The sequence below is a fragment of the Argiope bruennichi genome, chromosome 3, assembly GCF_947563725.1.
Source record: "Argiope bruennichi chromosome 3, qqArgBrue1.1, whole genome shotgun sequence".
Classification (NCBI taxonomy): domain Eukaryota; kingdom Metazoa; phylum Arthropoda; class Arachnida; order Araneae; family Araneidae; genus Argiope; species Argiope bruennichi.
Window position 1 is genome coordinate 25,445,784 of NC_079153.1, and position 27,291 is coordinate 25,473,074.

General features: G+C 30.9%; 2 protein-coding genes across 2 annotated transcripts in view; one reads left to right on the top strand and one right to left on the bottom strand.

Moving 5' to 3' along the window:
* Positions 1 to 27,030, top strand: LOC129964149 (leucine-rich repeat neuronal protein 1-like). Its single transcript, XM_056078858.1, has 4 exons — positions 1 to 68; positions 8,822 to 9,383; positions 9,813 to 11,142; positions 25,626 to 27,030. Exons 2-4 carry the CDS (start codon positions 8,881 to 8,883, stop codon positions 25,794 to 25,796), a joined length of 2,004 nt encoding a protein of 667 aa, XP_055934833.1. The 5' UTR covers positions 1 to 68; positions 8,822 to 8,880; the 3' UTR covers positions 25,797 to 27,030.
* The window catches only part of LOC129964150 (mitochondrial inner membrane protease subunit 2-like), a 158,855-nt gene that overhangs the window by 100,832 nt on the left and 30,732 nt on the right, over positions 1 to 27,291 (bottom strand). The window lies entirely within an intron of this gene.

Genomic DNA, 27,291 nt, shown 5'->3' on the forward strand with positions numbered 1-27,291 from the left:
CAAGACTCTTGCCGCCGTTCGAGAGAACCGGATTGCTGCTCCCCGGGACTACATCGCCCAGACAACAGGTGAGTAAGCAGCCCTTTTCTTCCGCACTCGGGCACGACACGCAGGTGGGGACGAATGATACTAAATGCTTTAGTGTCAATGTTGCGTTTCGCGTGAAACTATCCCAGCAATAACACTGGCCGGAATGCCTGTTTGGCGCATTTGGTTTGCGAATTAATATGAGTTGGAGCAGAATCAAATAATCTATATCAATAAAAGAGCTTCACTTGTTAACGTCACACTTTTACCGCAGAGAAAAAAAAATATTCTTTCATTGCTGGGTTTTCCGAGTTTCAGGAATTTATGGATGTTTGCTCCATAAATTCCAAAGGTCCCATACATAATTTCAAATTACGAAGATGTCAATAATTATTATGACAAAGTGTTGTTGAATGATGGCAAATAAAAAAAATCGGCCCTTAATTGCTTTGCATTACTTATTATCTAATTAAATGACATTTTTCGTTTTCGGAAAGGGATGCAATACAGATTCAATTAAGAAACCGTAGAATCTTTGGGGTGTTTGAGGATTTTTTTGTCACATTATAGAACTTAAGAATTATTTTATTTCAGCTTATAAGCTTGAATAGTGATAATTCAATGTTGTATGACAAATGAACACGTCGATTAAGAAGTTAAAGAAGATTCAAAGCTATTGTCCAACTCATCGTAGCACGATAACGGTTTATGCTTGATTTGTTTTTCTTTTTTACTTATATCTGTATTATCTTTATTTATATAAGTTTGAATAGCGATAATTCGATGTCGTATGACATGCGAGCACGTCGAGAAGAAATAAATAGAGATTCAAATGTGTAGTCCAACTAATCGTAGCATGATAAAGGTGTATGCTTTACTTCTTTTTTTTTTACCTATATTTATGCTATTTTTATTTATGTTTCTTAATTATAGAGTGAATATGAATATAAATAAAAAAAAACAGAAGCAATGCAAAACTTTTTAGAAATTTAAAAAACTAGATGGAAAAAAAATGTTTAATCGTTGAAAAGTTCAGTTTTCGTAATTCAAAATGGTGTGAATCTGTTTTTGTGAAGTGGTATGTTTCGACATTATTGAGGAAAAACAGAGCAATTTTGATTTAACTTTTAATTAAAATTTTGAAAATCCCTTAGTGAGCACTACTAACTAAGAAGTAACAGCGAGTTAAATTTGGTAAACCTAGGTCTAACGGTTTTCTCTACAGAGCGGTTCAAGCGATTTCTGCAATTTGCATGACCGAAGTTTGTAATAGCAATTTATAATAGACGATCTGTAAACTTTATCAAATTAAAAAAAGTTAATGATTTTGTCGCCAGTAAAAATTATTTAATTTATTAATTATTTTTATACTAGAAAGTAATAATCCTTCTAAGTCTTCTAATGAAGCAAATTCCAAGCGTAAATAGCGAATCAATTTTTGGTGGGTCACAATAAAATCTTAAATATAAGCAATTTTTAAAAATTTGCAAAAATACGGTGCCGTTTTAAAATCTTCAAACCAAACATTAAGTTTTGTCTTTATTTTTGTAAAATTATAATAAATAATAAATGTTTCTTTCTTCACAAAATTTCTATTTCAACCCATAAAACTTCTTTACTAATAAAAATCTTCATAGCAAATTCGAATCTCAATTGCATTTATAATATATTAGACACCTTTGGCAACCACGTTGGACGTCGAGAATATAGAGACGTTTATAGTGTTTAATTTAAATTAAATGTCTCAGGTATAACTTGATGTTCGTAATTCTCTCAATAAAAGAGATAAAGTAAAAATATCTTATATTTCAATTGCACATTGTTTTCTGCAGTAACGTAACTTCACTTTCAGATTTATTTTTATTCATATTTTTCTAGATTTTAAATAAGAGATGAAAATCATGCGAGTAACATTTGATGAAACAGTCAAAAAAGTTTGAATTTGAAATAAAAGTTGAAAATTAATTGTGTCAAACATACTTTTTAATGAAATTTTAAAATCCAAGTAAAAGAAATCAGACATTAATGAAAATCATATCATTAAAAAGAAAAAAAATTCTATTTTAAAACGGCGTGAAAATTAATTTTGTGCTATAATATTTAAAGAAGTTATAGTAAATGAAAGCGGAAATTTGGCTTCAAATTTTTTAATTAAATTTTTTAATCTTTTAGAAATTCATATTTTACTTTCTAAAATATATCTGTACGAAATTTGGTAGTTCCAAGAACAGTGCCTGTAAAGTGCCGAAAACACACACTTACTTTTATAAGTATAGATTTTAATTTTAATGAATTTTAAGAATTTTCTTTTGTAACATTCAATGTGGATTACTTTTTTTAGAATATTATTATATACAATACTACTTTCAGCCCACTACGTTTTTTTATTTTATATTTTTAACAACATTTCTATTATTTCTACCTTTTATCAAAAAATTATTTCATTCTTTTTAGTATTCTAATAAAGGCGCATCTTTTAAAAACATTTTTATTTGAATTATTTTTTACTTTTCAATCTTTAACTCGTAATTTATAATAAAAAATATCATGGAATTTTATAGTAAATATTTCTCCAATTCAATCATGTGAAATCGAACTTTAATTAAAATTAATCGATTACCAGATACCTTACTTATGGATATATTGTGATGACATTGTTGTTGTAAAAATTTTACTTTTCCACATCAAGAAGTTAGTTAAAAATCGATAACCAAATTGCAATTTTATTAAAATGTTAAGTTCAACAAAGGAATATAAATAACTTAGAGGAAAAAATGGTGGAAAACTGAGAATATTATATGTGTACGCACTTTAATTTATTTCTGATATATATATATACATTACAACGGGATATGTGCATGTTATTTAACTAAAAATATTTCATTATTAATGATATGGAGTTTATAGTAAAATCATGATAGTTTTAAAAGTGATAAAAAATTCCTTTTGATTAAAAATATTTTTTTAAATTCACTTAAATTAAATAAAATTTTATGTAACTCCTCTAGAATACATATAAAAAAAATTGTTCGCTCAAGGACTTATGCTACCCAACATCCTTTGCTCTTCCTTAACGCTTTATTAAGCATACGAATTTTCTGTCATATTATTTAAAGATATAAATTCTTTTATAATAAGACGTATACTATCATTTGCAATTATTAAATATCTCATTTAACTTCTTTTAAAAATTTCTTTTCATTTGTATCCTCAAAAACATGCACATTCATATTACAAGTGAAATATTTTATAATATGAAACATATATTTAAGTTTAAATATCCTTACAGGAAGACGCATGTTACTACAATCAATCATTGGATTTATCACTATAATTCAAAGGGCTCAAATGTTAGAATTTCTTTTAGTCCTTGTTCTCAAAGGACAAAAACACATGCAATAATAAAAAAATATTAATATCGAAATTTCTCTTGCAGCAAGACATATGTTATAACCATCAAATATCGGATTTCTCTTTTGAATTCTTTGGGCTCATATGTTAGCATTTCTTCTTGTCTCTATTCTCATATGGCAAGATTTCGCATATAATACAAAATTCACAATCGTTTTAGCGTAAAAACGATTTTTCTGCTCTTTTGCACAACAAAAATTGTAAAGAAATGCATTGCAGATTCCTTTTTCGACAAATATTTTATATATCAACACCCACACATACTTTATACTATTTTAAGCTAAAAAGAAATAAAAACATGTTTTATAAACAAGCTTTTATAAAAGAAGTATATAAAAATATATACTCTTTACAAAAAGTATATAAAAATTTATATAAAAGTAAAGTATAATATATAAAAGTATATAAAAAATTAATATTCTCTCATTTGAATTAGTTTTAAGTGTTTAGTATTTAATTAATAACCCATTATTATAACTATTATGAATCTCTAAATTATTTTTTTAAAATTTCCAAGTAGATGGCGTCATTTGTATGGAATCAAAATTTTAATAAATAAATGATAATTAAATAATAAAATAGCACAAATATTAAAACAGCGCATTTCTGGACAATGCACCAGTTCCATAATTTCAAAAAAATCTATCAAATAAAAAAAAGAAAAATCGATTATAAAATCCCATTTTTACAAAGATTATACAGGTCTAATTCATTAAAAGTGAGCGAAAGTAATAGAAAATATTCGAGTACAAATCTCAAACTTCTTTTTTTAGAGTTACGAAATTAAACAACATGAAAAGTCAATCGTATTAGAAGGAATAGTAGTTCAAAAATTGGTCAAATTAAAGATAGAAACCAAATATTCCATACAAAGTACGAATATACTGACATTCAATTTGCTGTTATGGAAATATATCCAAAATCAGAGATCTAGATGGCCAAAGACATAGCCTTGGAGATTATGACTGCACAAGCACTTGCTCAAATCCTTTAGAGTAGCGTTCGACAAAGTTATTCAACCAAAGTTTCTTGCATACAGAAATAAAGAGTTTTCTTCAAACAAGCACTTCTATAGACAGATAGATACATGAGATCCCATTTTGCATAAGATGTCATCTCCTCGTCATTCGTTATGAGATACTCGATAAGCAAAGCAGGATTATATCTTAATTATTAATGAATATTTAGGAATATTCAGTCTTAACTGTAACACTCTGTTACAGTTTTTCCATAGTCTCACACTTATAATATTTAGCATAATCGCCAGTATATGAATAAAAAAATATTTTCTATTTCTATTTCTATTTATAAAAAATTTTTTCTTTTTATTTCTTCCTCTATTTTTATTCATATATATATATATATATATCATTCACCACTGCAAATTTGGCAGAATCTCGTAAATTAATTTTCTCTTCAATTCAGTACAAAAAGTGCCACTTGTATGAAACAAAAATCGAATTAAAATACATCGATTAACTAATAACTTGATTCTGAAAATATTAAAACAGTGTATTCCAAATCAGAACGCACACATAAACAATGTTTCCAATTTTTAACGCATCAAAACCTACATTTTTTTTAAAAAAATCGATAAAAAAATTTCTTTGAGCAGATATTAAATTAATTGCAAGTGTGTAAAAAATGAAATACTTTGTTTTCAGGATGCAACCAAAACTAGCACCAAGGACATCAATAATTTTTTGGCTCCCCTGCAACCACCACTGCTAGTTCATTAAAACATACTCTACTATATGTAGTATCCGTTCCCCTAGTATCTCTATGCGAAGTATCATAAATAAAGGGGGTGGGGACCTGGTGGGGGACTTTGTTTTGGCACAGAGTCAAATTTTGCCTCTAAGGATATATGTATCAATTATTACGTTTTTGTAAATTCATGTTCCAATGTTCCAATTCTGTTCTATAAAACGTTTGAGCCAAGATTCTTTTAAGACTTTTTCCGATTCCCAGAGTTACTAACCAGCTAAGTGTGTTCGACGTGTATACCCATCAATACAAATCCTCATTTAGGCGCGGTGTAGTTTTTTTTATTTTTTCAAACAAAAATGAAATGTTATTCGTTTATTATTATTTTTTCAAAGTTTACTACGCAGCCATTTGTATTGCGCTCAACGTGTATAAGCGCCATCACTTGACTTTTAAAAAAAGGACTACCAGGACTTAAAAAAATAAATTCCGTTGTTAACTGGTTAATATAATGTATTCACATGTTTATTCAGAAGAAGGCAATATATAGACTGATTTTGATCACTTTTTTTTTTTTTTTTTTTTTTTGCTGCTGCTAAATGATTAAATGGAGAAAATAACCAAATCATTTCTTAAATAAAGCATGATTTGTATAATTTCCTAAAAAGAAAAATGAAATAGCATGAAGTCTTCATTTGACTGAACGGGAAATTAAGTTTGATATCAATTATATATATATTTCTTAAATACTACAGAATTATTGAATAAATAATATCAATATTTTAACATTTTCACAGAAATCTTTTCTTTGTATTTATTCTTCTAAAAAATATTATATTCAAGACATTTCTTACAGACAAGTGCTGAAAATTAGTTTTAAGTTTAGAATTAATTTTTAAACTTGAGCTTTTGTCATTGTGATAGCAATACATTGATAAAAGTTAATTTTTCACATGCGCGCATAAGTGTTTATGTAGATTAAAATTTATTCTTATTTTATGTGAAATAATTTGTTGAAAAATAAAGTACTTTTTTAAAAATCTAAAAAAAGAAAATTTATAATTGATCTAAAATTTATAATTTGATTAAAAGAAAATTTATATGTTAAAGAACTAGTATCATTGAAAAGATAATTTTTCAAATTTTAAAATGATGTAAAATTTATTTTTGTAATGCAATATTTTCGGAAGTTAAGGGCCAAAATTAAGATTAATATTTAATTACTTAAAACTCTAATTGAAATTTCAAAAAAAAAAATCGCTAAGAAGTGCATATTCCCACCCTACAAAGTATAAGTACATAGTTCTATGTCGAACTGTTTAGGCTATTGAGTGCCAATATACACAGAAACATATTTTTATCTTTATTATAAAAAAAGAATAAAGTTTTTCAAATTGATATCTACCAATTTATTGAAGAATTCATGTAATATGTAAGTAGTTTACAGATTACGCAGAATTTTTAATCGAATTAAAACATTTTTGAATGATTTAATTACAGTTTATAAGTTTTAAGAAGCGATATTTCGTTGCTCATATGACGCGCGGGTAGGACGATTAATGAGTTAAAAATTATCACGTGGTATGTTGCATGCGATATGTATCCTAATAACTCAAATTCAAGCAATTTGTTTTTTATTGTTTTAAATGTTTGTAAGAATGGAAAAAGAAAGCAACATTTGATTCATTTTGCAATGCGCATGCGCAATATCATAAAAATGCTTTCTTTCTGTTAGTGTTCCTATTACTTGAAAATTATTACGTTTCAGTGTTAAAATTATTTTATGAGCATTTGGAAATCCATTCTAGCCTATCCTAGTACAGAGTGTCTGTTAAAATGACTACCCCTAAATCGGTGGTCTATTTTTATCGACTCAACAGTTACGATTAAATTTTTCGCTGCTTAACCCGAGTGGACGAATTAAAAACAGGATTTCAACTCGTGCGTAGAGGAGTGGAGCTTTTCTCTTGCAGGAACCATGACCTAGAAAGTGAAACGGAATCGATTTTCTGGTCGCCTTTCGGGCTCCTTTTGTAAATAATAAATTCTCCGGAAACGTCTACCGCCAGATCCCGAAAATGGATGATCACAACCACTTAAGCCAGTTGAAGCCGTTGCAAGGATATCAGACACGCAACAAGGAGTCTTACTATCAAGAAATAAGGATATATCGATAAAAAAAACCAGTGGCAGTGTCTCTCTGAAATGTGCTAGCATACTGGTTAATAAAGATACTATCCTCTTCTCCTTCTCCTTGAATAAAAATTATCAACCTAGGGCAAAATCCGTGAATATCACAAGTACTCAGATTTTTATTTCCGAAGTCCCTCTTCGCAGTACAGTGATGAAATCCTAATGTACATCTCGAACAGCATTTTATCGACAGACTGAAATTTTACTTTGATATAAGATTACGTGCTAAATCTCATTTATCCAAGCAGTTGAGTATTTAAATTATCGTGTTTATACGCATACGAATACATAGACCGATAGACGGTCAACCCTCAGACGGATCTGATTCGAAATTTCTTATAAATATAGAATTCAGAAGCAAATATTGTGAAGTGAATTTCATCAATCTAGTTCTGTATGCTTTGAAGTTACAGCATTCATTTATTCTAATATATACAGATGGACAAACTCCTTCTGAATTGATTTCATCAAAATTTGATAATAATCTATAATATTACTTTAAAAACTACATGTCAAATTTCACCCATCTAGCTCAAAGCGTTTTTGAGTATCTCGTTCATAAACAGACATAATTCCAAAAATTTGTTGTTGTTTTTTTGGATTTAGGGGAAACTCCCGAAACACGGACATTCTTCAAACCCTCAAGTTCATATTTTTTCACAACTGCAAAACTTTCTCTGCACATATTTCATACACGAGAAAGTAAAAATTCTTGTCACCAAGCAGAAAGTCAAATTGTAGATTTCTTTTTATCAGAATTGCATGAAAAAGACATTTTCGTCCATTCTTGAAGCTCCAAAAGTTTGAGTCATGCAGAAGAAATAGTTTGAGGGGGGAAAAAGCAATTGATGGCAGCTTTTCAACTAGGGGTCAAACATTTAAATGGAAAAGCATTTGAAATTAGAAAAATCAATTTTAATCCTTAATTTTTAAAGGATTGCAACTATTGAAATACTTATAAAACGAAAGTTGTTTGTTATGGTAAAGAGATAACTCGGGATAAGAGATTTAACAATGAAGGAGTTTTGGCAAGATTAAAATTTCAATTCTACATCATTTCTATTTTTTTAAGCCGGATGGCTCATCTACGAACTTGACCGAAACTTTTTAACTACTTAGGATTTACTCATTGCCATTTCAAATCTAATCAACTTTATCTAAATACAAAGTTTATAAAATAGCACGCACAAAGAGTTATATTGCATAAAAATAAAAAAATGCAAGATGAGATACAAAAAAAATAGAAAAAGAAAATATTGAAACAAAATCACAGGATAATGCTTATTAGAAGGAGAAATATCCCAACGATATACAAAAAGGTGATTTTTTTTGGGTACCAGCCAACGAAACAACATTAAAACATAAACAATATCTAATTAATAGAACACTGCAGCGCGATAGTGAGCATTCCTAAATATAAAGAAAGTTTTTGAAGGCTTCTTTAAATATTCTATCCAATATTTTATTCTTTTATCTTCCCTAGAATTTTGCAGTCGGTGTCTTTAAAGTTAATGACACTGACATTACCATGGACCGTCCGGCATGAAGGACTACCTATTTTTGCTGTTGCTTCTGCTGTCACTGCTTTTGAGCCTGTTCGCCTCCTGCCCATCCCCTTGCTCCTGCGTCCCGGGCCCAACGGGTACCACTGTCAATTGTTCGGGGCTGCACCTGGAGCGCGTGCCACAAGGCTTGCCAGCAGATGCAACCGCCCTCTTGTTGCGTGGTAACAACCTTACCGACCTTTTTGGACAGCTGCCTCCACTTCCCTCTCTCCTGCACTTGGACCTTTCGTACAACCAGCTGAAGCAGCTTGGCCGAGGTCTCATCTTCCACAACTTCAGCAGTCTCGAGGTACTAGATCTATCCCATAACGACTTCCGCACTGTCTTTAACGGAGTGTTCCGAGGAATCCATCGACTGCACACGCTGCTCATGATGCATGTTCAGATTAAATTCATCGAGGAGCATGTTTTCGATGGGCTGACGAATCTCAAAAAGCTTCACCTCTCACATAATCACCTGAATGCCATCTTCCCAGAATGGTACGTCATATTATTCCTCTTTTATGTTCAAATCAGTTATTGTTTTCTACTAAGTTAACTGCATTAACTTCTAATTAATCAATTAATAAATTTAACGAAAGTAAAATATAAAGTGTCGTTTTACCTCACTTGAGTTAAATAAATTGAAAACGGTAATGCATGAGGGATCAATATTCAATTTATATACCACTTCCGATTGAGTCTTTTATGAAATTTTGCTTAATATGGATATGAATTTTTCAAATAATCTACAATTTTGAAATCTATTAGAGGTAAAAATTCATATAATGGAAAAAAAATTCTATCATAAAATGTATAACCAAGTCAGAGGAAATATAAGTAATGATAATAAATGCACATCGCAACATATCTTAAAAATCATGATAGACCCAGATAAAAATCTCAATTTTTTTTTTTTTCTTTTCATAGGTTCCGTGAGTTGCCACAGTTAGAGGAACTTCATCTTGAGAACAACCACATCTCATATGTGAATAATGGCTGCTTCTCTTCCCTCCACAGCCTACTCATCCTCTCACTCAATGGAAACAGGATACGTGGAGTGAGCGACGGGGCCTTTGATGGCCTGCACAACCTTACCGCTCTCTATTTAGAGGACAACCAGCTGAGCAAGGTGCCCTCTGTGTCAATGCGTGCAATTCGCCAGCTACGTGTGTTGCGTTTAGGCGGAAACTTCTTTCCACAGCTGCATACAGGTGATTTTGTACGATTGAATCTAGAGGAATGTTTTGTAGAAAATATTGCTGGTCTCACCTTGATTGACAGAGGCGCCTTCTGGGACCTTCCTTACCTCAAGACACTGCATCTGCATCATAACGCTCAATTACAATTCGTGGATGAGCAGGCTTTCATCAACGTCCCTAACCTTAGAATCCTGTCGTTACATGGCAATAATCTCTCCGCCCTTAGCAAAGAAGTAGTCAAGTCATTTCAAAAACCTCTTCAAATCAGCCTTCATCAAAATCCTCTAGTCTGCGATTGCAACATCCGATGGATAAGCGAAATCTTGAAAGGAGGCAATAATTCTACCAGAATACAAATCCTAGGAACTCTAGAATGTGATGGACCTATTCAGAGGGTTCCCGTCCTTAGCTTGGACCCGTCCCAGATCCCAGAAAATTGTCCACCCGTCCTGGTTGGATCCACCAACTTAACAGTGGATAAGAAAATAGGGGAGGGACATGTATTCCAATGTAGAGCCCACGGTCTCCCCAGTCCCAAAATCCACTGGATACTGCCAGATGGCCGCGTATTGAATCAGACGTCCAATGATTCACGGATGCGGTTAAAAGGCCCAGGTAGCCTGGAATTACACCCTATCCGCCCTGCGGATCGGGGAACGTATACTTGCGTTGCAGAGAACCTTTTAGGACAAGCAATAGGTGTGATGACACTGATAGTGGAGAACATCGACATTCACTTATTCCCACAAAGTGTGGCTTCAACCTTTGTGACAGTCGTATGGAATGGGACAGCGAGAAATGCTTTCCCAGAATATGAAATAGTGTATCGAAGGGAAGAGGAAGGCGTCCGGGAGTACCAGTCGGTGACAGTTAATCAGTTCTTCCGATCGTACACAATCAACAACTTGCGACCGAACGCCCTTTATAAGTTCTGCATCGGTGTTAAAAGCAAAGAGGATAAGCAATACGTGCAGTTTTCTTGCACATGGGTTAAAACCCGGGACGAGAGCTTTATGATGCAAGGCATTCACAGGACAAGCAATGTGGCTGTAGCAGCGGTAAGTTCTTTGCTATTTCATAAGTAACAACAAACTGGTGCAAAGTTGCAGGAAGTAGCAATTTAAAAATATGTCTTAATGAGTAATGTGTCTTAACTTGAAGTGTTAAATCAGGTTATTTTGAGCTTGAAAAAAAAGGGTATTTACTTTTAAAAATAATGTTCTCGCATTGATATGAATGAAATGAACAGAAATATTCCTTCTGACACGCAGGGGAAAAAAACTCAAAAACTTCAGAATATTAAGAACAATTCTAAATTTTCTAAGAACGGCTTTAAGATAAAATATATTTTTAAAAGTATTGTAATCCTCAAAAAAAAATTAGACCTTTAGATTTTAAAATGACGACATTTTATATCTTCCTAAAAAATATTTTTGGAATTATGCCTGCTTCTTAGTGTAATACTACTTACACTAGAGAGATAAAAATTTAGCATAGACTTTTATAATCAAGTATATAGATGTCTATTTCAAATTTTTTAGCCAATTCACTAAAGGGTTCGTGTCTAGATAACTTCTGCATATTTAACTGCAATAACTCAAAAACGGAAAAAGCTTCGTAAGCAAAAATTCGGTACATAGTCTTGACATAAAAACTGTAGCTCCATAATAAATTTTTGAATTACTCGCCAAAGGCAAAGAAATCTGAAATGTGAACATGATTTTTTTCAATTATCGTTTGAATTTAAAAATAAAATACGATATATATTTTTTTAAATAATGAAATCAAAATCGGCAGAAAAATATTTCCGCAAGTTTATTTTTTATAGAATACAAAAAAATTGTTAAGTTATAATTAATATTTACGATTTATTAAGAATATTTAAGGTTTTAAATTTTTTGCTTCAAATATCTAATAATTAATAAATAAAAATTCATATCTTTCATTTCCCTTAAGTTTAAAAAAATTTCATTTACTTATTTGATGAATTGATAATCTATTATGACTATATTGATAATGGTAAACAAAATGACCAGAACGCTAAATTTATTCCATAAAGAAATAAATTTTAAAATATTTAAAAAAAGAACATTCTTTGAGGATTTTTGGAAAATAAGTTATTTTATTAATTAATATCTGAACACTTGTTAAATAATGAATTAAAAGAAAATATTAACAAGATAAAAGACTTAAGAGTGAAGGATTCATTTAAATATGAGGATTTAATAATAACTGTCGAGGAACAAAAAAAAACCTAGTCTTATTAAAACAATTAATATTTCACATATCTTTCAGGGAAAAATTTCTCCACAAATATGTCGAGTAGGGCCAGACAGTGGAAAAAGTTTTGAATCGTTCACTTCGACTCTCACAATCTCAGAATAATAGCAATAACAGTAAATTTAATTATTATGGTTTTCATTTCCCTATAACGAAGTTTTTGTGGAGGCATAGTTAAAATAATATTTCCATTCTTAATTACCTTTTCCTGAATACTTAATGATGTTGTTACATTATATATTTAAAATAAAGGAGATTGTTTAATATAGAGTATATCCATTTTAATTATGGCCAATTAGTAACTTCTAAATTGTTACAGATAGACAAGTACTTCTAAGTAGAAAAATGGTCTAAGTGACGTAAAGAATTAAATATTGTTTAATACTATATATGAACTATAAATTCAGAAAAATTAAAAAGTCCAAATTTTATAATTTTTCTTAGTCCTATTACTTACATTTAGTTAATTGGCCTCAATAAACTAGCATTTTAAATATAAAAAAAAACCTATTTCTGCGATTAAAATTGACCAGGTTTGAAATCACTTTTTTAGACAATTTTAGGCTATTTTAATGGACCCTTTAGAGTCTCACCAGTCAACGCACGCTTATTTGGGTGATTGTTAACGCAAAATAATAAAATCCAAAGCTTCATAACTCGGTCAGTTTTCATGGCTGAGAAAGAGACTTGTTTGTTATAAAATGTTGTCTCAAGATTGAAACATGATTACTAGGAGCTGAAATTATATTTTATAATCTTTTCAGTGGTACATTTGTTGATTCCAACAACATAAAAAAATAATTCCATGCCATATTTAACACATTTTTTTTCAAATTGGAATGTATATGCATTTCCCTAAAAGTTTACAAATTAACCACTGGGCCACGATTAGAGTGAAAGAACTATATAATAAAACGTCAACTCTAATTAATATATAGCGCAAGCATTAAAAATAAAACTACAAAATTTCCTAAAACAAAGTGAATTTCTTGTTGATTCCATGAATATAATAAGAAATGTACAATACTATATATAAGAAACGAATTTATTTTATGTTAGTTATGCTAATTTATTTAGTTAATAAGTTTTCTTTCTGTGTTAATTAACACGTTAGTGCTTTGACGATATCTTGATGGTAACAAGTTAAGCAGGAAGAAAATAACATTAAATGGAAAAAATGTAAAAAAAAACTTTTAGATATAGTAATTGATTTCAAATACACATCTTTTAAAAAAAAATACTGATTTCTACATCTAAGTCGCATATCTTAAAACGCAAGTTCCAAAACTTTCATTTACAACAACTCGCAGTTTAGAAACCGAATCTATAGCGACCCACTGCACCCTCGACACAATGATCTCTAGCGCAATTGTAAATAAGTAACACATGTTTATGCATTAAGAGTTTTATAAACAAAACAAAAATTTGTTAAGAAAATACATTTATTACATTTAATATTTAAATTATTATAAAATATAATAATTTAAAATAACATTCACTTCTAAATAACATTCACAGAACTCTATGTTTATACAAAATATAACGCTATATTCCAAAATTAATGAATTTGCAAATTAATGAGCATTCTTGGCGAAATAGATATTCTAATTAGGTGGATGAGTTTCGAATTGACACGAGTCGCTTGTTTGCATATTATTATTATTATTATTATTTTGTCTAGTTGCTGTCATGAAGTTCGATGAAGATTTTAAGCCCACATCATATTTTTGCAAATTCTGTCAAGAAGTATATACATTTAAGATCTTATCGCATCCCATCAAAAACTGACTTCTAAATAACAATGGAATGTTAAGAGAAAATTTTGAATACTCTTCTTGGTTAAAGATTAACATCTTAGCGCATGGTTAAAGATTAACATCCATGTCTAGGATGTCCATGTCCAACCATTCACAGAACTCCAAGGCTTCACAGTCTCTCTTCCGAAATCAAAAGTATCGAGATTTTATTTGAGCAAATATCCACAGTATACTTGAGATTGGTGCACGTTAAATCTTTCGTTCTAATATAATGTGGAAGGTAAGTGAATGGAATTTAAAATCCAAAATAACAATATTTAAATTGACAGTAATGTCGAAATAGAACATAAAGCACACATTTCAGCCTTTTTTCATAAATCAGATTTTGATCAAGCAAATATTAGTTGATATCTACGATCGATTTTTTTCTGTCATTCGAAAGTTTAACATTATTTACCAACTTCTAAATCTACTTTTTAAATCTCATCTAAAATATGCTGATTAATTTTTTAGTATAAAATTAAAAAATGTCAACAAAAAGTACATTTTTTTCTCAGTATTACGAGAAATTATACCAATAACAAAAAGATAAGCCTATGAATTTTTTTTTTTACAATTTTAATGAAGAAAGAATATACAAATACGGCATAGACTTCGAACAAAAAAAAATATAGATTTCATAAAATAATGAATTGTGCCAAGCAAACACCAAGAAATAAAATAAATGTGCTTAATTAAAGAATAAACTAAAACAAAATTTTAATAAAAGTGCTTAAGAAATTAAAAAATATTGTAGAGTTATTACATAAAAGGTAACTAACCGATCTCATAAAAGATAAATTCCGATTTACATTTCGATTCCGAAAATGCTGCAACCGTACTACCGGCGAAATGTGTCACGTATAAAAATAATCTAACAATAAATAATCAAAATAGCAAAAATTTATATTTTAATTCAAAGTTTTAAAAAATCAACTACAAATGAAGAATATAAGAAAAAAAGGCGCAAATTTAGGAGAAATTATTTATCTTTAAAAATTACAGTAGGTAAATCGAGAGCCGACGATACACTTCTACAAAATGAATACTTTTAATGCAGGTATAAAATACACATCTGCAAAACGAAGTTTTCGCGAAAAAAAAAGTCTCGAATCCGCAGCCCTTCGATATCGAATTTTAGATAGATTCTTATAGAGAGCACTGTGCCTTCTGCGAATTTAGAACAATAGAAACGTATGCTGCAAAATTTTTCAACTATAAGTACAATCCTCAATTCTTAATAGGATAGCAAATTTCAAACGACTTTTAATGCATTAGTTTCTCATTAAAATGAGATAATTATTATCCTAGTTTGAATAATAATTTGAATAATTCTATATATAATAATCAAGAAGTTTAAAAAAAATTAAAATTTCCAAGCAATATTTCCTTTTTCAGCTGGAATACCCCATCTACGAATTTGCTCAAATCTTTCTTTCCCCATTGAGCCAATGAGAATTATTCTAATTATCGTCAAATTAACAAGTGTAAAACATTATCAATTTTTTGTACAAAAAAGGAATTTCAGTTTTACAGACTATGATCAGTGGAGATATACAAAAATTTCGTCGAAATTGTGTCGTGAGAATTATTGAAGCAGAGAGCCATTTCTAAAAAGAATTTAAATAACAGCTTTTATTGATTTTAGAAGTGTTTAGATAAGTTTAGGAGACTAGCATCAGTAAACAAATGAAGTAAAGGGACCAAATTTTAAACGATCTTCTTAACATAATTGGCAATATATAAATTAAATAAGCGGGGAGAGAACAAAACCTTTTCCACAATACAATATGTGAAACAAAATAACCATTAAAGGTATTATGCCCCATTTATATCATAGCATAACTTCTAAATTTTTTATATATATTCTCGATTAGAAAGAACAAATAATCCATGAATGTAAGCAATGTATAAAGAGTTAATTTTTAATGATATGGCATCCACGAAGAAAAAAAAAATGCAATGCGTCTTGTGGTTCCGTGAAAACAAATCGATGATTTCTATTTAATGGGGGTTTGGAAAATATTACTGAAGTATCGTGATACTGAAACAATGAAATCTTACAGCTGTTTTGTCTAGCGTTAACAAAACAAATTCAGAAAAAATAGTGAACTCGTAGAAATGTGTTGTGGTAATTGGATTACGAAATTTAAAAATTATAAAAATAATATATATATGGTAAAAATAGTTTTTGCACATTAAGTTTTTATAATCAGAGCTAGATTTAGTTTTCATATGCTAGTTCAATAAAATAATAAGACTAATTGAACATATGGTAAATATAAACTTTTCTTTTAACAAAAATTTTAAATTAGTGAATGCAAGAAATCAAATTCGTCTCACATTTCGAAAATATTGTTACGGAATTTTCCGGGGTTCGTTTGGATAGTGGGAGTTATATGGTGTGGAGAACACTCAATCAGCCGGCGGCAGTGGCAAATAAAACAACGACGTTTATTTACACGAAGACACACAGGACAGCACAAAGACGACAACTATATACAGCACAGAAGACGATTATATTCAGCCGAGCCGTGCAGCATACAACAGCATACACAGCAGTATACAACAGTATACACAGCAGCATATAACAAGGCAGACAGACGTAGCGTACAGCTTAGTTCAGCACTAGCTTCACTCCGTCGCTGCTCCGCTTATCTCTGGAAGGCCAGTTCTTTAACGTCGATTCAGACTACTCTACCACTACTGGGTCACGACTCAATTCACCACGAAGACTCTGGTTCACCCTACTCTGCTCTGCTCTGTCGTTTCCGACTTCTCCTCAATTCACCGCTGCTCGGCAGCTGCGGGTGCTACCTTTTATAGGTCTCAGGAGGCGGGGCTAGAAGCCTCTCAGCCAATCAGGAACGTTCGAGGCGTAACTCCGTTCCTACTGGACGGATCAGGAAAATTCTTGATGTTTCAGGTATAATCTATTTTGGCGCCAAATGGTCGCCAAGTTTGTCGCCAAGCTCTGGGATCTCCTATGGAACCCACTATGCTGGGAAGCTGCATCAAGGATTCGTAACAATATGTAAAGCATAAACAAGACCGAGTCATCTTTTAGGTACTGTTCGTTTCAGTATCCCGAGACACCACTTTTCGACGATTCTACCTCACTAAGGTGTGAAACGCGGAAGGAGGAAAAATGAGCCATTTCCGGAATTCTTCGTCATTCTTTAACCTTGATTTCCAGCTCATTAGATATTTTTTGTCAGTTTTTTCTTTTTGTCGTATATGTACGAGAACGTCGTGCCATTTATAACCGTATTGTTTTATTTTAACTCAAAATTACGCATTGATTGCTTATATAATTAGTTCAAGTGACAAAAGGCTTTCAGGAGTGGCATTAAGAATATTTTACATAATGTCATTAAATGTGACCAAAATTATCTACCGTTGTTAATCCCAAAATGTTATCAAAAAATTCAATAACAAATTTTTAAAAAAAAGCGTTTTATCTTAAAAGTTATTATTTTGTAAAAAAGGGAACTAACAAATTTTAAGAACAGAAATGGTCCATTTATTTATCATAATTTAATGTTTATGCCCCTTACAGTAAGTAAAAATGACTCCAAAGTATTTTATTTTGAATTAGTACATTTTTCTGACAATTTTAAGCATTATCTGCAGCTTTTAAGCCCTCCATGTCCGCAAATAATCTAGACTAGGGCTTATTAAATATAAATATCGTTCCTTTCACAACTTCGCTCACCTTTCGACTAAATAAATGAATCTTGATGCATGCGTAAAAGTACGGAGAGCTTTCGTATCTGAGAACGAATAATACAAAGGAAAGTTATTGTTATAAATAAATGAATCTTGATGCATGCGTAAAAGTACGGAGAGCTTTCGTATCTGAGAACGAATAATACAAAGGAAAGTTATTGTTATAAATAAATGAATCTTGATGCATGCGTAAAAGTACGGAGAGCTTTCGTATCTGAGAACGAATAATACAAAGGAAAGTTATTGTTATAAATAAATGAATCTTGATGCATGCGTAAAAGTACGGAGAGCTTTCGTATCTGAGAACGAATAATACAAAGGAAAGTTATTGTTATAAATAAATGAATCTTGATGCATGCGTAAAAGTACGGAGAGCTTTCGTATCTGAGAAGAGAACGAATAATAAAAAGGAAAGTTATTGTTATAAATAAATGAATCGATGCATGCGTAAAAGTACGGAGAGCTTCCGTATCCGAGAACGAATAATAAAAAAAAAGTTATTGTTATAAATTAGCAGGAGGGACTTCCAGTCAAATTTCTCATATAATAATTTACTATTGAGCGTTCTATATTTAGAAATGCAGTCGGAAAAAACGTGATTATGAATTTTGGCTACCTTGCTTTACCCAAATGGGTTAAAAATTTGACCTGGATATGCATACAATGTTGACAAGACCATATACCAAATCTCATTTATTTAAACCAATACACTACCGATCTTGCAGACTGGCAGACAAACAACCCTTTGACGGATTCGTCCAAAATTTGAAAAAGAACAATTATAATGATAAATATATATGCTTAATTCCATCAACCTTGTTACATTTGTCTTTAAATTAACGTGTCAGTAGAATGCAGCGAGACATTCCAAAGACTTATTTAATCCGTGTTTGAAAGAAACTATATATTAAGCGAAAAAGGTAGCAAATTAAATTTCATGATAGTGGATAGCTGCATTTTTAATTATAAAATCCATAGATCAATCGACAGATAGGTATAATTCTAAATATGTGTTTTTTAGATTCGGAAAAGTTTGAAACGCGGTGATTCATTAAATTCTCGAGATCTATTACCTTAATAATTACAACACTTTGTATACTTCGCGTACGAGAAAGAAAGAAAGGGGAAAAAAGGGGGATTACTTTGTCCAACAACGAAACAACAAGAAAAAAAATAAGGCGCGTCTCATTAGCGGAACGGAGAAAATGAAATCGCCAGCGCGAAATTCGGCACGATTCTCCCTTTAATTAATTACAGTTTAGCCATTAACTTTGCCGTGAAAGAAATTAATACATAAGCTGGAAGCGACAAAGTTAATAATGAAGTGCGCTTCTTTCCGTCGCCATTATTAAGGCATTAATGGTCATTTGAAGAGTTATTTCCCAGAAAGAAAAGGAAACTAAGAATACTTTTTTTAAAAAGAAATTTCACACAGGTTTTTGCCAAGTCCTTAAATTATTAAAATATAGCAAAATAATAATTAGGAAAAAACTGCATTATCTCCACGACTTTTTTGTATGCCAAAACTTCGTAGCTTTATGCTTTGTAGAAAAGTTGAAGAAAATCCGAATATTCTTCTTAAATGTCTTCTCTTTCAACAATTTGATTCAAAATTTGATGCAAATCCACAATTTTGGTAACAAGACTTTACTTTATCTGAGCATCATTTTCTAATATATTAATACAATACAGCGCGTTTTGTGCTTCATAAAACATGTGAAGAAAAGCCAAATATGCCTCTTAAATGTCTTTGAATAATTTGGTTCAAAATTTGATACAGATCTACAATTTTGGTGACAAAACTACATCTCTTTCATACAAGCATGATTTTCTATTATATTAACATAATATGGCGTGCTTTGTGCTTCATAAAAAATTGAAGAAAAGCCAAATATGCCCCTTAGATGTCTTCTCTTTGAATAATTTGGTTCAAAATTTGATACAGATCTACAATTCAGTGACAAGACTACATCTACTTTATATAAGCATGATTTTCTAGTATGTTAATATAATATGGCGTGCTTTGTGCTTCCTGAAAAATTAAAGAAAAGCTAAATATGCCTCTTAGATATCACTGTCACTGAAGTAGTTTTGTCACTGAAATTGTAGATCTGTTTCAAATTTTGAACCAAATTATTCAAATATATATATATATATATATATATATATATATATATATATATATATATATATATATATATATACAGCATTCATATGCACAATAACAGAGGAACTAGAAGACAATAAACTTTCTGAGAGATTTTTTTTCAAAATTTTACAAGCATCTACTATTCTGTTGATAAAACCATAAATATTTCATCCCTTTTGCTTTTGAGTTATAGGATACACGTAAAACGGGATGTGCAGAGAGGTCCCCTGTACATAGGTTTCATCCAAAGTTTGACAGAAATCTGCAATTTAGCAATATTTTAAATTCCATTCCTTAAGTTGTCTCAGTTTTTGAGTCATCATGTTCATATACCAATATACAAATTTCCGAAAGGTTTTATATAAACAGGAAGGCCTGAAACATGGTGATTCATGGATATCTCGGATGATTTGACAATCATAATTATTTCTCTTTCTGTATTGCGTAAACGAAAAAATAGAAATATTTAAAATAATCCGAAGATCTCGTAAATTAAAATATGTCCTGTTGTAAAGCAACACTAGGGCTATTTTGGGACGGAAATCGTAATTTTGAACCACGATCAGATGAAGAAGACGACACCTGAGCTGGCACCCCCCTCTCCACACCACATCAGCCGGAATAAGTTTGGCTTTGACGGATTAACATGCAACAGACCCCCTTCCTCGACGATTCTACGGTGGAATCGGGTCTCGAACATGAAACCCTACGGCTTACAAGCCAAGACCTTACTACCAAGCCACCGCTGCCCTTTAATGTCCGTCCGATGCGTATAGGATTAAACAGTAAGATGCATTATTACATTACTAAAAAAAATGTCTTACACAACACCGCCTTGTACGAAACAAAACTATCCGAGGAAAAAAAAAAATTAGTTTTGTTAAAACCTTGTTTAAAAACCTTTTTAATATATTTTTATAACTGGTAGATACATTAACAAGATAAAATTTCAGACTGAGATAAATTGCATCATGTAAAATGCATGATAAAAAGAAACAGAAAAAAACCGTTAGACTTATAGTTACCAAATTTGATGCATATGTATTTAACAGGAAGGAAATGCTCACTTAGAAAACATTTTTCCGAAAAATTTAATTAAAAATTATTCAAAAATGTTAACATTTTTTTTTCTGAATAATTTTGAAGCTCATTTTCACATAAAAATCACTTTTACATAAAATTGAAATTCAAAAGAATTAAACTTTCAATGATATCACTTTCATTTCTGAACAATTTTTCTCTGATTTTAAAATAAATTTTCAAAAAATAGTATTTTAAGTAAATTTTGCAACAATACTTTTCATTATTTTAGTAAAAGCATTGATGTACACACACGTCGGAATGGTATTAAATACATTCCTGTGTGCACGTGATCATTATTCACCAATGAAAGATTATTCAAATGAGGTTCATCATCCTTACCAACGTGTAACTCTTGAAAGATAATAAAAACTGATGAGATCATATTTGCCCAAAATTTAAAACTTATTTAATTGGTTTCAAATTCGAACAAACCAGAAAATTGTTACATTTTTCTTAGAATGGATCATCTGAATGCAAAATATCAAATTCATCCTTGAGTTTTTACGTTTCAAATCAGTTTTTCTCCATAGATACAAAGTGGCTGAAGATAAACATTAATTTCAAAAACTAGAATTCAACCGTCAGCCGCGAAAAATGCAAAGAGAATTCATTTGTTTAAAAAAAAAAAAAGTTCTCGCAGCAACACTTACGCAAGGATGTTCTGATATGTATTTCCAAAGGTTCTTAATAAATCCTTTTATAGGATTTATCAAGAAAAATTTTCAAACAGTCTCCAGAGAGGATTATTTCGTACTGAGAAATCAAACAATTCTCAAGTGACCTCCAGGTAAATGAATACAAATTGTATTGAAAAAGTAGCAAGCTTTCATGCATAATCCAAGGAGAGACGGAATGGGTTTACTCAGAAACGTATCTGTGCCGATATAATTAAATGGAGGTTATAGATGAAAGTATAAAGAATATTTATTATATGAAATTTTACACGGGATACAATAAATTTTGATTATTATATTAATTCTTTACTTCTTGCCGAAGAGAAATTTTCATATAATTTCCATTCCTATTAGTCATAACCGTTAAAATATCCTTAATACATTTAAAACAAAAAAAGAACATTAACATTTTAAATAAATAATAGTTCCATTCTTCTGCGACTAAAACTGACAAATTTATAAAGTTTTGAATATCAATAATTTACATTATTTCAATGGCCGCTCAGAGAAAATTTCTCCAATTACTTTTCCTTTATACGCATATATGTGTTACGTAAGCATGTTGCCCCGCCTCTCACTTGTAACGCCCTCTAGCGGTATATGTAAAAAACTATCAGTCTTCGTAACATCATTGACGTAGCAGCACGCCGAAAGGCAAAGCTCAAACCAACTCCCGAAAGCGGAGAAACAATAAAAATCTTTAAAATACAAAAAAGGTCCGTCATCATTATCGAACCTCTCCAATATGATTGGCTAAAAATAATGTTCAAAGCTTCACAACTCTGCCAATTTTGAAAGAATCTTTTTTTGTTTGTTTGTTTAAATTGTTAGTATTTAGAATATTTCACCTAATACAACTAACAGGACTGGAAGACAGTTAAAAACTTAAGACTTCGATACATTTTTTGCTAAGCTAAAACTTGCTAAGCTTTGCTAACTGAAACAACATAAAATATAATTATTAACGTCAATTGCATATTTTTCCTAATTGAAAGAATATGCATATCACTAAACAACTCAGACTGTTTTTTTTATAGTCACAGCCATTCACCCCGTTACCCCAGAGCTAAGCCGTATAAACAGGGATTATTGTGACTAGCTGTTATGCTCATTAACTATTTAGCTTTCGCATAAGAGGACAAAAGTCAAAAAAAGTTCAAATAATCTTCAAACTGTTGATGAAAGGCTAGAAATCATTTCCATTGTTTTTTAATGTTTTTAAATTTTAAAGGTATTGTAATATTTTGTTACAATTATCACTATCCGTAATGAGTTTTCCTCTAAGTTCATTTTGTTATGTAGTGTTAAAACGAGCCTATTTCCCCACATAAGACGGCAAAGACTATTAGCCCATTGTTATAGTGGACACTATGTACATCTTTAGCGTCCCATGAGCGGTAGAGATCTACTCAGTAATGCGATGCTCGTTTCAAAATGGATTTTCCATTGCGCTGGAAAACTTTCGCATTCTTCCTTCCTTTAAACTCTGTAGGGAAATTGTTTCTGGAACTTTAAAGGATTCCAGTAGAGGGGGCAATTAGGGGGATCCATTAACTTTCTTTGTAGAAAGAATTGTTTCGGGAATGAGATTCATTTCCTTCTTCTGGACAACTGGAAGGACAGAAGATGGGCGCAGAAGATTTTTTTTCCTCGGCTCATTTCAGTAGAGTTGATTGTTCTCTTTCTTGAGTTTAGTGGGGGCATTTTTAGAAAAGTATTCTTTTTTTAAACGACTTTCAGATAAAAGATTCTTTTTTTTTTTAACTTTTAGTCTTCATTTCACAAGTTCATCTACCGAGTATACAAAAAAACTATCTGGCTTCTGTACAATCCGGCCCGATTTTCTTTATCGTAATTAAATCAGTAAGGCAAGGCATTGCATTTGGCGATATTGCCAAGGCATTTGAAGAGAAAGTCTGCTTCCTACGTATCGTGTGCAAAATACACGACACATAGTACAAATACAAGTTGTGATATGAAAAGAGCAGCATTCTGCTCGTTGTTCGTTATTTTGTTAGTGTTTAACGCACCTTAACTGTTACCGTTGCTCATAACGACACCTTACTTACAGGGTTTGTAAATTTTTCTTGGAGTAAGCTTAATGTTTTTTAAGTATACCACAGTGAAGTGTACAGAATTGATGTTTTCATGTGAGTTTATATCCTTTAACTTACTTTTTCTCTAATAAATTTTTGCAGGGCAATATATAAACATATATAAACTACCAGTACAGAGCCTTCCACATTAACTCTACACTTTACTGGTAACCGCTTTGGTGATTCACCGGGCCGCAGCCGCGTTCTCATTCTACGTTAATTGAGATAAATGGAGGGTTCAGTACTCACTCAGAAGTGAGAATAGTGCATTTTAGTATAAAACCTTTATCTTCTGGTATTGGTGGGCAAAGAAATGAGTTCACAAAACTCCGGCCTATCCGGATTTTTTTTTATCCGGCTTTTCCACATTAGGCTGGATACACGGATGTGTACTGTATACTGTATATAAACTATTAATCTGTATCCTCAATAATGCTTAAAATTAAGAAAATTTCAACATTTTGTCACATCTTTAAAATTTAAGTCTTACGAAAGAAATATCTTATAAATATTTATATAAAAAGACATTGTACCAATAATAGTCACATTATATATTAATGTGACTATTATTGGTACAACTATCAGTAAGATTCATAAAGACCTGATTGAACAGAAATGATCCTGCGCCCCCGGCAGAAATACCAAAACATCCATCTCCTTTCCTCACTATATGCTGCATTTTATTTCAATTTTCATTCCATCTACAATCTACCTCTTATTTATTGGTAAATTATCTTTCTGTATTTTTTTATTATTATTATTTGGAAAATTGAAACATAAAAATTGTCAATATTAGTTATCTCTATATAAAACGCTAACATGCGTGGCACAGAAATCGATCTTATTACTTATTCTCGAATGGCAACGATCATATGTAAATAAAACATCCTACAAATTTTAGACTTCTTCACTAAGGTTTGCACAATTGCACTTGAATTCATCGCTTCGCTCAGCTAATTGATGGGGTACAAAGTATTAATAGAAATGTTCTGGAGAGGGTTCGATGCGTCATCAAAAATTTCATTGAGTCAAAGAAAAAAGAATACAAAAAAAAAATCAAGAAATATGCGTCAAACAGAAAATTTAATCGAGCGCAAAAATCGGTTTAATCATCACCAGGTGGATAACAGCTATGACTTGAATATGAAATTGATGTTCATATCTTCCAAAACAAAAATAGTCTTTGTATTATCTCAAGAACATTTAACATTTTTAAGGATATCAATCTCATTTACGTATAGTTTTCCCTTTAATTTTAATAATGTTTCATAATTCAATTTGATAAAAATCTGCTTTGAAATGTTATGGCGGAATTCAAACATTTCATTCATTCAAAATCCATCCATCAAAACATTCAATAGCGTTTTGGTGTTTATTAACTACATAATAAGATTGTTACTTCTACTTTTATTTCGCATCTATACACATTTTAATTTGTAGAAATTGATTCTATCGAATTAATGCTTTTAGTCATATCAAATAAAAAGGTGAAATTAAAAAAAGAATTCACTCCATATTAATTATTTAATAGTCTAAAACATCATTAATCTAGGCGAACAAGCCGGTCGACAAAGGCTGCTAGTTTGTAAAATTACATAACGTATAAATTCAACATTCAATTATTGTAAATTTGCATTTTATTGATAAAAAAACTGTCAGTTTCTCTTTTAAGTTTATTTTAATTTATATGATTTTTTCATGTAAAAAAGGTAATGTCTTTTTGTTGGTCTTTAGGTGCTGGGTATCGTTGCAAGTATGACTTTGGTCGTGTGCGCCGTCACAGTGGCCGCACGCAAGTACCGCCAAAGGCACTACGACACTCCAGAGAAATCCCTGGTCACCCACATGGCGCAGATTCCTCTGGAAAATCTGCACAGCCCGCTCATGGCACACGCCGGATCTTAAGGCACAACCAAAGGCAAAAAGGACATTTTGCCAACATTTTGTCCCCAAAAATTATGTTCGAAATTTTAAGAACTGTGTGCTGTACTGTGAGAGAAATGAAGATTGTGTAGACACACCCATTCTTGGTATCAAGAAAGCTTTTTTTTTTAATTTTTTGTCAGAAAAGCACATGAATTTGATCAAATTGAAATGACCATAGCAATATTTTAGTAACTGAACCAACGCTTTTAGTTATAACAGTTGCCGCAAATCAACTTAGATTAATAGTAAAAATATATAAACAACAGAAAATCTTACAGATTGCATGCCTAAAATCAGAAAACATGCTGGAATACTTTTTTTCCGGAATATTTCGGAAACCTTCGATCTGAAAAACCAACGAATTCATACAAATGCAACTAGCTATTCAAATATCCGCAAATTCTAGAAAAACAAGTATTTTAGATTTGTAATGAAAACCAGCAATCATAAACTAGAATTTGAGAGTGAATGTGCATGTATATAGCTTTTTTGGCAACTACCAGAAGCTTTCCAATCGCTGTATAGATATGAAAAGCTAAGAGAGAAATTCACAGTTAACTAGAACATGCCTTCGATTCAGTGACGGACCTCCCTTGGAGCGGACTAATCATTCACTGGTCACAAAGAAAGAGAACTATGTTCCTTTCTTTTCCTTTAAGCAATACGACGGGCATTCCCTCCATTTAGAGGCCATTCGTTGCAGTGGTTTTTTACACATTTCTTGCTTGTTACCTGACACAAACGTCCGCTGGATAGAGCTTGCAATCGGATAGAACCCACATTTAGAGCAAACTTTCACCATTTTGAGCCAGTGGTATAGAAAGTGACTCAGCATAAAATGAGAATCTTGTTTCCAACAAACAACTAGAGAAAATTATGGTCTTCCAAATTATCCACGGTGCGCAGAACAACTTGTAATCTGTATAAATCAAATCTATTCATTAATCTATTAACGCAAAAGTTCCCCTTCTTTACATTTCACAAAATTATTAGCATTGCATTGCTTCTTTTCTATTTTATTTAAGAAGTCAATTGGAATTTCAAATAGAAAACTAATATATACCACCCATAAGCTAGATATTGAAATCAAATTGGGGTCATTTTGAAACTTGTATTTTTTTCCTTTGTTTAATTTTGATTTGTTTATATTTAAATGCAAGAAATAGAAAGTAATTTTTTTATATATATTTTGAGACATTAAAAACAAATTTTAAGCACGATCTGCACAAAAATATTTTATAGATTCCTTTTTTTTTTTTTTTTTTTTTTTTGAAAAAATCAATTTGTATCAAATTTTATTTCACAACTGTCATAATCTTGGAATTTTTTTAATAATTCGAGAGGATTTTTTTTTACAATTTATGTTCCAAATTAATTTAGATATTAGCGAGTTAAGGGCGAAATTGATATTCTGGGAGTTAAAGTATTTATTTCGAAAAAATGGGGAATTAAAAAACAATTTTCTTACAGACAC